We start from the raw sequence: 15,262 nt of genomic DNA, 5'->3' as shown, positions 1-15,262 counted from the left end.
GTAGGATGCTATGTTTTGTTTCTAGGAGAAAAATAACATTTATAACATGCTGTTTACAGCTGCTGCTAAGCAGTGTTACACAGACCCAAGGCCATTCTCAGTGAAGGGCCCGAAGACCTGGGATTGAAGAGGATTAGGACAGTTGACTGGCCAAAGGAATATTCCATACCATATCATATGATGTAATGCAGAAGGAGTTGTGAAGGCAGTGGGAGTTCATCTGGCTCTCTTCTGCTGCTCGAGGAGCAAGCTTTGCAATAGTTGGTGGGTGGTGATTGCTTATGAATCCCTTGTTATATACGTTCATATATATATACAGTCATAACTAGTATCCTTTTCCTTTTCTCTATGTTAGAAAATAGTTTTATATGAACTTACAAGCTCTACAGCTCTACTCTGTTGTTGATTTTTTCCAAATTCTCTCCCTGACCCTACAAGGAACTGGGGTGCAGCACATGAACAATTAGTGTGGCGCTTAGCCACCTGCTGGGTCAAACCACAACATGAGTACAGAGGAAAGATAATATGAAAGAACAAGTCATTCAAGATAGAATTGTTCTCCTTTGAGAAATTCCAACCTCTGACATACTTTAGCACAAAATCTTCGGAAATACATATATAAATCTGATCAAACATTATTCAGTCTGTGAGAGAATAAAAAAAGTAATTTTGTGTAAGAAAAGTCTGATAAAGATTTGCAGGTGTTATTTGTTCCTTCTGTACAAACAGTGGAGGTGCAATAGAGATCTGGGTTCTCAAAGCACATTCCCTGTCTTCGTAGAAAACCACATTATATGTTTTATGAAGTAGGAAACAGAAGTGAATGCCAATTGAGCTATTCAACTGATTTATACAGTCAAGCCCATTTACTGTTCCAGAGTGATGTTTGATCACAGATTCAGTTTTGGAAACAGATTTTTGTTTCGTTTTCATGTCAATCAGGATGAATTTATTTCTTAATTAGGTTTCCTGGACACTACTCATTGTAAACTATCTGAGAAATGCAGTATGAAATTTTAGTAATTACCTTCATATCAAATGCAAAACAAACCTTTGATGAATCATGCTGTTTGACTGAACAACACTCTTCCTGGACTGAAAGCCTCACAGAGTAAAAGTGTGATAATGGTAGAAGTGACAGGGAGAGAAAGCAAAAAGAAAACACCTGACCTTCACCCGCATTACATATGATTAACTAAGCTCCAGGTTACTATCATTCAGAAGGCCTCTCACTATCCAATTTCTAAGCTTCTCTTAGAATATCAGGGAATACAAAAAACATTTGTGATGAAAAACTGTTCATCAACCAGCCTTTGAAGTTTTTTTTGACGTGAAAGAGAAAGTACTATATTTAATTTTTAAACTTGAATATTTACACTTTAGCTTTGAACTCCTGTTATTTACTTTCAGTCACCTTACATTTAATTTAGCATTTAGCATTTCTAAACTGGTATTCTTCATAATAAGTGCACATGAAAATATGTTTGGAGGGAGTGAGGTATCCAATAACACCAATTGTTTTAAATTATGTAGGAAAAACAAAAAATCTTCCCAAAGAAAAGAAGGGAGACTTTGTATATCACTGAACTCTGGGATTCACTTTTTTCCACTTTGCAACTAATGCACTGAGGACACAGTGCATCATGGAACTTGTTTGAGAACTGTAAGCATACACGTCCTTTTAGAATTAATGACCAATAGTGCCTGTATGCATGAAAATTAAAAGATTAATGAAATACAAATAGGCATTTTGTACAGACCAGGGTGGTTGATTAAAAAAAGTAATATTAACAAAAAGAATTTGTTTGTAGCTTGGTTTGTTGAAAAGTTGTTTGTGGGCTACACTATCCTTTAAGAGAAATAAGATAGACATTACCCAAAGCAGAAAAAGAATCTGCACCTGAGCCTTCTATGTAATTGGAGATTATGTCATACCTTAAACTATGACCTAAAAAGAATAATGAGAGAAGCAAGATGAGCAGTCTAGATGTCAAATCTTTTATGCCATGAAGACATTATGTAGGCTTTTAACAGAACCACTGAAATCATCATTTCCACTGAAAAGTGTCAGATATACACAGAAAGCAAACTTTACGAGTCAATGAAAAGTACTTTATTGCTTGTTATGCCTCCTGAGTGATGCAGGACAAGAAAAAACTCTTAATGAGCAGAACTAAGAAGAATCTTGCAATGCAACTTTATGTGAACTGAGCTTTTAAGGAGGAATAAAATAATGACACAAATGGCACTTGGCAACACTCTTTGTTAAATTAATGATTCTCAAATAAAGATTATTCTGTTAGCTAGCATTCAGACAGTAGATGGCTAAATGGCAAGGTTACTACATAAAAGAGAAGCTCTAAATTACTAAAGGGGTTTTCTGCTTTCAAACTTCAAAGGGAAGTCTAAAGTCTCCAAGGACACTGTACTGGCAAGCTGTGTTTGTAAGAATTACAGGTAAAAATAACAGTATAAATAACTGGCTCTTCCCAAAGCAGGCTCAGTTCTCCAGAGTTAGTGGCACACTGAATACTCCAAATGAGCAAACTACAACCTAAGAGAAAAGTCTTCACAGACAATAAAGAATGAAACTGCATTTTCCAGCAGATATCACCAACGTTTCTATATTTTCTGGTTTTGCAAGTGCTTCAAAATATTAAAATATATTACTTCACATTCAGAATAAATTAAATTTATCACTTCTCCTTTATTCTTCGCTGTAAGCATGACATCCGTATGAAACTAACACACAGATTACTCTGTCAATTATTTCAATTCTGCAATGTATATTCTTTAATGCAATATAAATGGCATACTTTGGGGTGGATTATATAATACAGGGCTTTCAAAAGATGAGCCAGGTTAATTATGACACCTTAAATATTTATGCCACCAGATCTGCAAATCTTTTATGCCTGCAATAAGTATAAACAAATACTCTGAACCTTGACTGTTCTGAATCTCCTTTCTATTAGGCGTATAGGAATGTGAAAGCATCTAAAGACCAATAATTGTCTGTACTGCGTACTTTCTTCCTAACTTAGGTATTTCCCATCAGATAATAAATTTTTGAGATGTTGAAGAAAATTTTTCAATAACACCAAGACCATTAGATACATTTTAAATGAAAGTAATTTAAATATACACATTTAAATCAATTTGAATACATACATTTAAATACTGCGCAGCGGTAAGCTACTAGGAAACTGACCTTCATATCTTCCCTTACTGAAATAACAATTCGATCGACTCTCAGAAAGACGTAAAACGAATTTTTCAATTAATTCTGCCAAAACTGCAAGAAGAAGAAAAACATTGAAGTGTTAAAGGTGATGAACAAAATGGAGAGATGTACACCGCCTAACAAAATGACTATATGTAACTAGAGCTGTTTGGTTTTCTAGATGTTTATTCATGTTTTTATGTGGGAACTATTCAAAGCATACAATCTACTTTTACATTCCCAACACCATTCCTAACTTAAATTAAATTTGAACAGGCTTACCAAGAATATATTCTGTGAAAACCGAAAGTAATTTCCACATTATCTTTAAATCCTTGAAGGACAATTTCAAAATTTATGCCATGGTTTCAATATAAAATGAAAATTAATTATTATTAAACTAATGTGTCTTATCTCTTTTTTTTTTTCTGTGATTGTAAAAGCAAAACAAAAAAGCCACCCCAAAATGATTCTGACAGAAGTAAATGATGTTTTAAGTCCTGGTTCTGGTAAACTACATAAAACCATCTATGTCATCACAAGATAAAAAAACTACACACTTTAATTTAGGTAACAGGAGTATTTCCTTTTGGAACTTCTGCACTTCAAGATAATTATTACAGCGTTCTTCAGTTCTTGCCATGGAACTTTGAGTCCATACACAGATAAACCACTTGTAAGAAATTGTATCTCCCACCTTAATGGTATGTTACTGGGGAAATTAGTGACAGCTCAATGAGAGATCATAAAAAAAAAATCAAAACTGATTCTGCAGTTCTGCAAGTCTGAGGCTCCTTCAAGTGAACACACTACCACTTCACAGACTTAAACAGGATCCAAGGAAGCCTTTATACATATTGCATGGAGGATGCTGATACTGAAATGAGACATGTTAAGAACTCAACATATAGTAATGATGAACATTTTTTGAAGAGTAAATGCTATTGCAATCTAGCTGCTGTTGCCATAAGCCCCATTTAAAGACTATTTATATAAACTCTTTCTTGCAGCAACACAAAGCAAGGAAACATGTCTGGAGAGTAACAAGAGTTGCTGCTCGTGGAATTTTCTCTTTTAAGTCTGAACATTCCAATTTCCCTGGCATCACCTCAGTCCAATAGCACTGAATCTTCAGCCCCTACTCATTCATTCCTTCACAAAACATTGTGCACTCATGGGAGGTTTCTCTGTTTTAAAACTGGAAAATTTAAATAAACCATTTTAGTGGAAATCTCTACAAACACTGTGAAACTTGGTCCACAAACAATGTAAAAAATATTGTGTAAATAAAGCAAGAAAATCAAAAGCCCGTGGAAAACAAACTTTCAACCAGGTATATGTCCACTGTGTGACTATTAATATTGTGATAACTGAAATATGCAATCCTACAATAACAAACAGGAGCTATGTTAAAGGAATAAAATATTGCATAATTCAGAAAATATAAATTAAGTTAGTACATTGTATTTTTCTTCCCTTTCTGTTGGAAGGCATCCACACACTTGACCTAACAGTCAAATATTTCAGTTCAGTGCTTGAGTTAATAGGAGAAGCGACAGCTCAACAACTGCTAAGCTATTTTTTGAAACTTGAGCACAAAATTGATTTCAACCACTTGGCAGTATTTATTTGCATGCCTATCAGGATCTTGGAAAAGCTTTTAAACAAGGAAAAGACACATTAGAGTTTATCAGCACAGATTTGGTTAATACATAAATAGTTTTCACAGGACATTGTCTCTTTCAAGAGAACGTTCATGCTAAATGACAAGGAGTTATTATAATTCTTATCCTTTAATGCTGTATCACTTAGCTGCCAAGTAAACACACTGGTAATCTTTAAAAAGACGGAAACTGGCTCAGTGATTTGCAATGTACTGGAAAAACAGCCAAACACAATGTAGAAATGTTCACTGTACAGTAGAGTAAGTATTGTAATAACCCACATTCTGATGCAGAGATTATGTTCAGATACACAGAGTGTCATGGCCTAACAACTTGCTGGTAATGTTTATCTTCATGCATTATTGTAGTTTGACAGTAAAAATACTGAAGGTTTTAAAAGACTGACAATTACCTCATGCAAATTTAAGCTGTATATTCAAAATAAACACAATTTTAATTTAGGAGTATGTAAAAATATACAAAATTAATGGAAGAGCTTTAAAATCAACCAAATTATTACAGCATGCTCATTAAAAACAAAACAAAACAAAACAAAAAGCTGTATTCCTGCAGGATGCTTTTTTTCCCTTAAAGAACGTACAAAAGGAAGGAAATACAATTTTTTTTCTAAACGGCATAAGAACACTGATTTTAAAAAAGTCTCAAACTGTTTTACCATGTACCAACCAGGAGAGTTTATCTAATAATGCTTTGAGGAATTTAAGCAAAAAAAGAAACATAAAAATAACAGTGGAAAATATTAGATTTTTTAATATTTTATTCTAAGTAACTAGTGTTATTGGAACATATTCTATACCAAATCACAGATGCTACTAACAAGAGTCCATGGACCATTCACTTATTTAAAAATGTAGCATCTGAAATTTTCAACACCATCAACCATAATTCAGTTAAATGAATCAATAGTAAACACAGCAAGAAACTCCCTTCCTAATGGCACACCCCGGAGGACTTCTATGAATTCCCAAGACAATGGGAGAGACTTCAGAGACTTTGCAAAGAAATGGCAAAGGCATAACTGGCATTTTGTTTGAGAAGAAGAAAACAAGATAACAGAAACTCTGACAGTACTTCCATTAGAGATGAAGGTGGCATATCTTACACCAATGCACTTGTAACTTTTTTATTAAGAGGAAAATAATTTTTAAAAATCCTATAGTTATTGTATGGTGTTGGATTGGAAGGTGGTCCAAACTGTTTTGCGGGACAGAATAGGAGTTCTCATCTGTAATTATTCTTCCTGTGTGATGTGGAAGACCTGCTGTTTCCTTAATTCTGAAATAAGCATACTTGAAAAATCAAGTAAGAACGCAATAAGGTAAAAACATTTTTTTTGTATTATTCTAAAACCCTCTGTTGTGAATGGAATATTTTTTTGAAATTGGTTATACTCAAAATAAGAGCAGAAAGTAGAAAGAATCTACATCGAATTGAAAGATCTTTGAGGCAAGAGACATGACCCACACTTAAAAAAATCAAAAACGATTTTATTCAGCTAAAAGAACCTAGATTTTTATTTTTATTTTTTTGTAAAGTTAAACAGGCTTCTCTGGGTATCAACTCAGAAGTGAAATTAATGCGGTTATAGCCTGATTTGGAAATCACATTCTAGAAAATTCTCTTTCACATACTTCAAAAGAGAACATATGGAAAATTGCTCTGCAGTTAGTCAGGCCCTCTTTGGAGATATCAAATGAGGGTTGAAATTTAAAAGTTTTTCTATTACGAAAAACAATAGTATGATACTAAAGACTCTAAAAAGAGTATTTCAGTGTCTCTGAATCCAGTCTTTGGCATCTATAAACAAAATATTACACTATTTTGAACATAATCAGAATTTTTACTGAAATGGAAGTCAGCAATTTCTGACAACACTTAGCTTCTTTGTTATTATACAAGTATAATATCTTTTTACAAGTCAGTTACTAAGGTACTTGATGATGTTGCCATGAGTGAACGACAGCTCCCATCTCCCTTCCCTCCTGCTTTTTCCTTTCCTTTTTTGGGCTGGTGGGCCTGCTGCCCCCTGTCATGGACAGACTGATCTAGATAACTCCGTGACAACATAACTCTCAAAGAAACTTTAAATAACAGCTGCCTATTAAAGGCCTCCTTTTGCTTACTTTGTTAAACTCAGTAAGTCATACTCACTTGCTCCACTGATGATATCTGGTCTAGTTTTCATGATTTTGCAGAACTGTCTCCTGCAAATCTCAGCCCACTCAGTTTGTTCTTCTGGATTTTGTAGGATTGATAACAGCTTGTCAAGGTCTTTATCTAGAAAAAATAAAATTGGTGTTATTCTGCAATGACAACCTTGGTGTTTTGTTTTTTTCTTCTTCTTCTGCTACTATTTTTATTTGATACAGAGCAACACAAAGTAGATCCATAACAAATATCAGAAAAGTCGAATATAGCTATTGCCTGTTTTTTTTGTGTTTTTTTTTTTTTACAGAAGTCACATGTTACAAAGAAAAGACTAAGTATCCCTTATTGTATGAGAAACTGGAGGAGCAGCTAGTCTCTGAAGCTAACTACATTCCATTTTACACAGAACAGAATGGCTGATTTTAGTTACTGACATGTTTTGAACATTTAAGTTGTTTCTGTGGTATATGCTGTAACTGCACTAAATTTATTACATCCTTGTCCAAAAGTCAAAAGAATTGCAAATTTATTTTAAAGAGATAAGATTGATATTTCCATGTAATTTCATCTCTGAAATAAAAAAATTCACCATAGAATCTAAAATAATAAAGACATGCAAAGAACATCCACCAAACATCACTGGATTAATACTAAAAGTGAGGCATTAGCGTTATTTTGTGGAAGGCTAAATGAAGGATTCCAGATAGGAAGGCAACAGTGTTCCAAAGAAAATTTCTTCTTTTTTCAGTCAGCAACTTTTTTTCAGACACTTATACTGCGGATGGATATAAAGGTATATACATGTATGCCTTCAGATTCTGACGCATACCTATCAAGTAAATTTTGTGAACATGCACCGGATTTGAAACGGTATGACAATTCTTATAATAGCTGTGCTTATAATGCCCAGTGCTTCCCAACTTCAGTACAAGGAGTCAGAAATGGGGCAAAAGACCACTCTGAATGCTTATGTTTGATGTCACTAAAATATGACCCGATACCTTGCAAATTTGATATTAATATTTAGAAAGAGATGTAGAATTTCACACTGTTCTCTGAAGAAGCTAAATGCACCCAACATGTTCTACAGCCACAGCCACAGGCTCTTCAGTGGTGCTGTCAAGATCCAAGAATAATTTGGGCATTTTCTAACTTCAGAGTGCTTGACATTTTACCTGAGCACTGAATTAAAGTCTTTTGGTACACAAATCACAAAAATAGCAGATATAACATTTTTTATTACATGCTCAGCCTGCTTATAAAACAAATCTGTGCTACTGTTTACAAAAAAAAAACCTTCATGAAAGAATCCTCTTTATTACAGAGAATTTTAAAGACTGCTCCACACTGTCCCTCTTATCTTGTTATTAAAACCATATTCCTTTTCTTTACAATACAGAAACATGTATTCCAAGTTAATATTGCTACTGATGCAATGACAAAAGGACAGAAAACACTCACTCTTTTCTCTTGGATAAAAGTTATTTTTTCCCTCTGTTTTCAAATAAGTTAGAGGAAATTACATATACTCTATCATTTTTTCTGGAATCAAACATCACAAGTCTAGGCAGTACGTTTCACAACCTGTCAAGTCCAAATGGAAGTCTGAAAACTGAACAAACACACTGACAAATGGGGAACCACCCTGTATCAGACATGGAAATGCTAGGGTGGCTTTTGACAAAATGGTGCCTGTACTTAGAAGTCTGAATATATTCATTTTTAACTCAAATATCTTCTGAGCCTAACATTTCTATTTTGGAATTCAGACTGAACAATGAATATTAGGAAACTATGTGGTCACATGATGAAGCAGTATACTGAACAGTGCATACAAAGTAGTGATTAAAAGAATGCATCCACATGCTTTGACTAATCAGTGAGCAAATAGTTTCTTTCAAAATCCAGGAATTGTTTAAAAATGTACATATTACAGAAAAACTGACTCATCTGCTCATTCTTTTATTTCTTCTTTCCTCTGAAGGCAGAGCAAATTTGAAGTTATGTAATTTATAAAGATAATCATATGTAAGAGAAAAATGATCAAACTCAGATTTCTAGCATAAAATACTGTCCATTAAAAATGGAAGCAATCAATAAGAGCATCTCTCCTCAGGCTATTTGGTTCCCAGATTAATTGAGAGTGCTGTGTGCTCTCTGGTTAACTTGAGGCCAAAAAACAACTTTTTATCCTGAAACAAGGTAAGTGCACATGAACTGACTCCAACTGTGAGCAATCCCGTTTCTGTGGGATCATGCAGTTCCTATCATTATGAAAAGATCACAGTCTGGGCTATTCTCCTTTGCCCTGTTTCTGTGTCTTGGAAAAAATAAAACTAAACAAACCACCAACCACTGTAGAACTGAATTCTGTCTTAAAAGGTGATTTCTCATTAAAGATTCAAAAAGTTTTTGAGCCAATCTATTGCTCTTTGCAGACCCCTTCATTAATTTCACATGTGCCCAGCATTTTCAAACACAACTCAATTGTTTCTATAATAAAAATACTATTTTCAAATAATCTTATTATTTTAAGCTGATTAAAGTATTTTCAAAAGAATTACTATAAAGCATATAGTTTAAGCTGGTCTAAAGCCCCTAATGATATATAATCAGTAAATTGTCTTCCTCTTACTAAATGTATTAAAACAACATACTATTTCAAAAAAAGCTTATTATAGCAATTTAATTATTAGCATTAACGACTCTTCCAAATTAATTAACATGAAAATTCTTCTTTATCCTCAAATAACTAAATCCTCAGTTAATATCTTTCCAAATAACATTCACTGATGCTTAGAACAGCTTATGTGAATATGAAAAATTAATGCAAAGAAGGACTGACTCTTAGAGTATTATCAATAGGATTCTCTCCTTTCCTGCCGTTTGTTTAACAGGTTAATATTATTGAAAAAAAGCCTCAGGACTGCAGAAAACTCTCCTACAAGTTATACATGTTTTCACTACCTAAAGGACAGCAGCAATTCAGTTGGGCAGCTGAGGATTAGAAACTACAAGTTGAGACTTAAGGAATGAAGTCATTGAACAGACCAAGATGCAATTTTCATTCTATTAATGAAAATAAAACTGCACAAAAATCCCGCAATAATTTCAAGGAAGTTGGTTTTCAAGACCATGACATAACCATCACTGCTGCTTCCTCCTGGCTTCTTGATTTGACCCATATTTTTCTTTGCAGTTTGACTCTATATAATGAGTAAGACCTTCCTTTTCAGATGATAGTGGGCTATTAATTAGGCTCAACAATAACAAGAAATCATGGAAGAGAAGCTATGCAACTTAATTCATATCCTGAAATTCTGCATTTTTCCTTACATGCAGTTGGTTACATTTTCCCATACCACCCACTTGTTTGTGCTAGCACTGGTTGCTTTGTGTAGCCTTGTCAAAAAAAATAAACACATTTACCAGTTCACAAAGCCATGGAACCTGCAGTACCACTGCACATGAAATCTGAACCACCACAGTATAACTTTCTGTAAGATCAACCCCTTTCTTACTTAATTGTGGATACGACAAAACTCTTTTTCCGTGACAAAGTATTTCAGATCTGTAAATTCATGTGTATCTCATTAAAAATCTGCTGTCAGAGATAATGAATAACCTGACTGTGTCATATTGCACCATTACGTGCAAACAAATCCTTATAGGAACACGTATTTCAGGAAAGCCTATACACATTACAGATAGTCTGTACACCTACTGTCTGCGCAAACAGAAGTGAAAGATAAATGGCAAACCACAAATTAACGAAGAAGCAGCAGATTGGTGGACAGAGTTGTGGCCGATGAGACAACCAACCAGAGCCAGCCAAGCATCCTCCATCCTAACCCAAGTCCAAGAAAATAATACAATGACCTTCATCAGAAAGACCACTGAGAGATACACGTATCTAAAAGAGCTGAGACTTGGGGCAAAGGGTGGGGATGTCAATCATTTTGGGGACTTGTTGTAATAACCCAGTGTGCAGCGCTGATTAAACATACCTGCTTATATAACTACTTCGTGGTTATAGAGTTTGATTTCTTCATGTCACTACAGCAGTTAACATTATAAGTAAATAATCCATTATTTTTAATTGCTCTATTCTGAATAACAAACAATGACACTACTCTTAGAAAAGCTCTTAAAATTTCTTCCTCAAATTACGTTACTGAAATAATAATTGAACAATTAAGACAAAAGAAAAGCAACAATATCTTACTGCAGTGTAAACAGGCTGAAGTAGCATAATTAATTTCCACACTTAAATAATGATGTGTATAAATCATTTGAAGCTTCTCTATAAATTATATTTGACAGAGGTGAGATATTAACATACAGCTATCCAATAGTTTTTCAACTTTAAACATTGTCTGAAATAACTAATGCATACTCAATTGTGACTCATAAAGTTTGTTTTTCCTACAGCTACATGTATCATTCACATAAATAGCAAACACCTGCAAAACCAGAAAACCAGAGCAGGCCTTTTTTATAAAATGAAGCATCACAGATTTTACTCAAACGCAGTCCACACCTTCCAGAAGCATCCCAAAAGGGAGAATCTACCCATTCAAAGTACAACTATGAAACGGAGGAATGCAGTTAGTTATTTCATCAGCATAAATTATGGTTTTTAACTCAGTGAAGAAAGTACTCAGGTGCCAGTGTTTGTGGCATAATGAGTCACTAAAAATGTTTCACAAAAGTTCTCTAAGAAGCAGGTGTCATGCCTTGGTATTGCAGAGTTGGCACCACTCTTTCTCTTACAGCTAATCAGTCTTTGCAGCCCCCATTCTCTCAGTTTCAGGTAGGATGGAATAGTTTACTTTGGAGTGCCTGCTATGATGCTATATTTTGCTTCTTGGAGAAAAAAAATGCTGATAACACACCAATGTTTACAGTTGCCACTCAGCAGAGCTGTACAAAGCCAAGGCCGTTCTTAGTGAAGGAAGCTGGGAAGAAAGAGAATCATGACAGCTTATTTAAACTGGCCAAAGGGATGCTAGAAAATAGAGTTATCTCAGCCCCCATGTCCTACTTTTTTTCTTCCAGTCTCTCACCCATCCCACAGGGAAAGGGGGAGTAAGCAAATACCTATGGTGCAGAGCCACATGTCAGTTTAAACCTGAACACCTGACACTCAACTGAAGAGTGCAAGCAAAAACGGTCCCACTGCTGGATATTTACCACTGTCCTTAAAAAGAACAGGAAAAAAAAAAAAAAAAAAAAAAAGTGTTTTCTTAAAATCACAAATGCAACGTGATTAAATTCTTTTTGATGACCACCATCAACATTGTGCTGTAAGTTTTATCTATAACTTACATTATCTTAGCTACTTCTATAAGCTACACCAGACCTGCAATCATGAAAATGCAGTTGCTACAGCAAGAACGACTTACATTACCTTTGTCTTTTCAGCATCGACCACATGCAATTATTAATTTTTAGGATCTGAGGGAGCAGCATAGATTTGCATCAGAAAAGAGTCAGGCTGGGTGTTAGGAAAAGATTTTTTTTAACCTGAGAGTGATCAGGCACTGGAATAGGCTCCCCAGCACAGTGGTCATGGCCCCAAGCTGCTGGAGTTCAAGGAAGGTTTGGATAGTGCTCTCAGATATTTAATTTTGGGTGGTACTTATATAAAGCCAAGAGTTGGACTCCGTAATCCTCGTGGATCCCTTCCAACTCAGAAAATTCTGTGATTTCAGTATATACTCACATAACATACCCCAAAGGTGCAATTTGTAGCTCTGCTCTACAATTTCTCCAATGTATCTGCTTTCTGTAGACCTCAGTACCCACAACCCACTAGCTTAAGCTGACAATTATGTTCGGTCTTTAATACTAAAGATAAAGACATTTCCTTTAGTTTATAACCATATGGCCTTTTCTCTTGTTTAGAGAAGTGAATTAGAGTCATCTATTCTTTATAATTTGTTAACTGTTTTACTTTTCTAGATATTTATAAACACATGTTTTAGATTACTGTTAATGTAGAATTTCTGTCTCTTCTAAAAATCAGCATCTGCTGAGGAAATTTAAGAATAAGTTCTAATAATTACATTTCAAGCACACAATGAACATGAACAAATATAAAGAAATATTTGTTTATTGTAACTCATTCAGCATGTTCATTTGCATTGTCTATGCAAATTGAAATTTTAAAATGGATTCTCTGTATGAATTAAATTGCTTTGCCTAGATAGTTCTTCAAAGGATTCTTCAGTCTGCCCACATTCTAAATTGATGTTCAATGTGGAAATCGACTATCCTAAACGCTGTCTATTTCACACACCACCAAGTTTTGTAAACACAGGGATGTGAATCAAGGAAACAGTGTACAAAAAAACTGTAGCTTAACCATAATGTCTTGCTTCAGTTACTATAGAAATGATATAAATATATCTCATGAGTCACCCACCTGAGTTGAGCCAAAAGGTTAATCTTGAGGTTTGCATAGGAATTAGATTTCTAAACAGAGCTTTGCAGATTGACAGTTGCACAAAGCTAGACAAGCAAAACCAAACTGAGTTATTTAGCTACAAACGCAGCCAACAATAAAAAATCCTTAGATATTCATGAGATTATCATCTAAGGAGAAAAAAAAAAAAACAACACAAAAATAAATTGACAGAGATGCTTGCTCAACATCTAAAGTATTTGCATGCTTTGTATGTACCTTGTCCGAAATCATCTTTCCTAGGAGCTTCAGCGAGATAGCACTTTGGCAAAGGGAATGAGGAAAACATTGGCCAAGGATATGGATCATTGCCCTAGGAAGCGGAAAAAAAGTAAACAGGAGATAAACTAACAGCATTTTCTCAATTACTACAAGTCAGGTTCCCAGAACTATGCAACCAAATTATACCTGATACTACAGCGCAAGATGAATTACTTCATAACCAAAAGAAAAGTTAAAGGACATGAAACCCACAAAGTGTTTGAACTAGAACTTGTTCTGATGCATACCACTGACAGTTTTGATGCTGTGTTGCTTTTTTCAACCAAAAGGGAAATTGCAGTTCTCAGAAAAGCACTGCATTTCCAATTTTGTACTCTAGCCGGCTTTCCTGCAGTGACAGTAATTCATGTTTCGTCTTCATGAGAGCAACAGCCAGTAAGAAGCAGAACACTTAAAGGAATTGCTTAACAAACACTGTACTTTTAGAACATCGATAAAAGCTCAAGGTATTAGATACTACATACGAAAAACCAAGAATGGAAAAAAACATCACATAAAAGGACTGTAAAAAAAGAAGAGGCAATGAAGAAAATACAGGAATACAAAAGTGATAAATAGACAAATTGCATTCATTTTTATAGTGAGAAAAAAACACACTAAAATGAAGCAACAGAAAAATTTCATCTGAATGTGGCATGTCCCAAACACATGAAAACACCTAGACAGTAAAAACAATTTTTTTCCATGATGGTGGTAGACCAACATTTATAAAGCTAAAGCTGGACTGCTATTTCTTAACGATAAATAATTTCCACATGCTGATATCAAGAAAATTCTCAATCGATGAGAGTTAGAGAAATAAAAATTGGTAAACTGTGGGTTCTAACCTTATCTAGTGCTCTCAAAGGCAAAATTCTTTCCCGTGGTCCTCCAATAAGATTTATTCTGACAAGAATATGGTTTCTCTCAACTGAGAGACTATCAATGATAAATTCTCTGGAAAACAAAACAACAATCAAAAATAACTGAAATAAAATCAGAACCAATTTATCAGTGTCACATCTTGGCAATTAGGAAAAAAAAAACAGAGCAGAAAACATCACATTCATTATACTCACATGCTCAGTAACTGGGGCAGAATAGAGTGTCAAAATTTGTTTCTTATTTTGCCTCACAGCAAATTTCTACCTTAACAAATAAGTAATTACTCAGAATTTAGGCACACACAACTCGCTGTCTGAAGTCACTGTGCAGCCCAGGATAATTTTTAAATGCAATAAAAATCAGTTTTTATACACTGTTTTTTAGAACATGGTAATGAGCTACTGTTCAAGGAAATAATGGGTCTCTTCTTTGAACATTAATAATGTTAATTATTATTACATTAATAAACATTTATGTGTTGAGATTTAGCCCATACCATTTGATCCAAGTTCTGTACTGGCCCTATATGGCAGACAGTAAGAGTTGAGTTCTTAATGTCCACCATGTTAACAGAAAGGACAAAGTGTCAGGGAC

General features: G+C 34.5%; 1 protein-coding gene across 5 annotated transcripts in view; it reads right to left on the bottom strand.

Annotated features, from left to right (window-relative positions):
• TBC1D32 (TBC1 domain family member 32) overlaps positions 1 to 15,262 on the bottom strand; it is a 70,882-nt gene that overhangs the window by 15,860 nt on the left and 39,760 nt on the right. For all 5 annotated transcript variants that reach the window (XM_015858750.2, XM_015858752.2, XM_015858753.2 and 2 more), the window contains 4 exons: positions 14,632 to 14,740; positions 13,742 to 13,835; positions 7,060 to 7,185; positions 3,212 to 3,295 (listed from right to left, as the gene is read on the bottom strand). In XM_015858750.2, the coding sequence (XP_015714236.1) occupies positions 3,212 to 3,295; positions 7,060 to 7,185; positions 13,742 to 13,835; positions 14,632 to 14,740 (413 nt within the window). The remainder of the gene's footprint in view (positions 1 to 3,211; positions 3,296 to 7,059; positions 7,186 to 13,741; positions 13,836 to 14,631; positions 14,741 to 15,262) is intronic.

Source organism: Coturnix japonica, chromosome 3 (assembly GCF_001577835.2).
Source record: "Coturnix japonica isolate 7356 chromosome 3, Coturnix japonica 2.1, whole genome shotgun sequence".
In the NCBI taxonomy this organism is placed as follows: Eukaryota; Metazoa; Chordata; class Aves; order Galliformes; family Phasianidae; genus Coturnix; species Coturnix japonica.
This window is presented reverse-complemented; position numbering and strand designations above follow the sequence as displayed.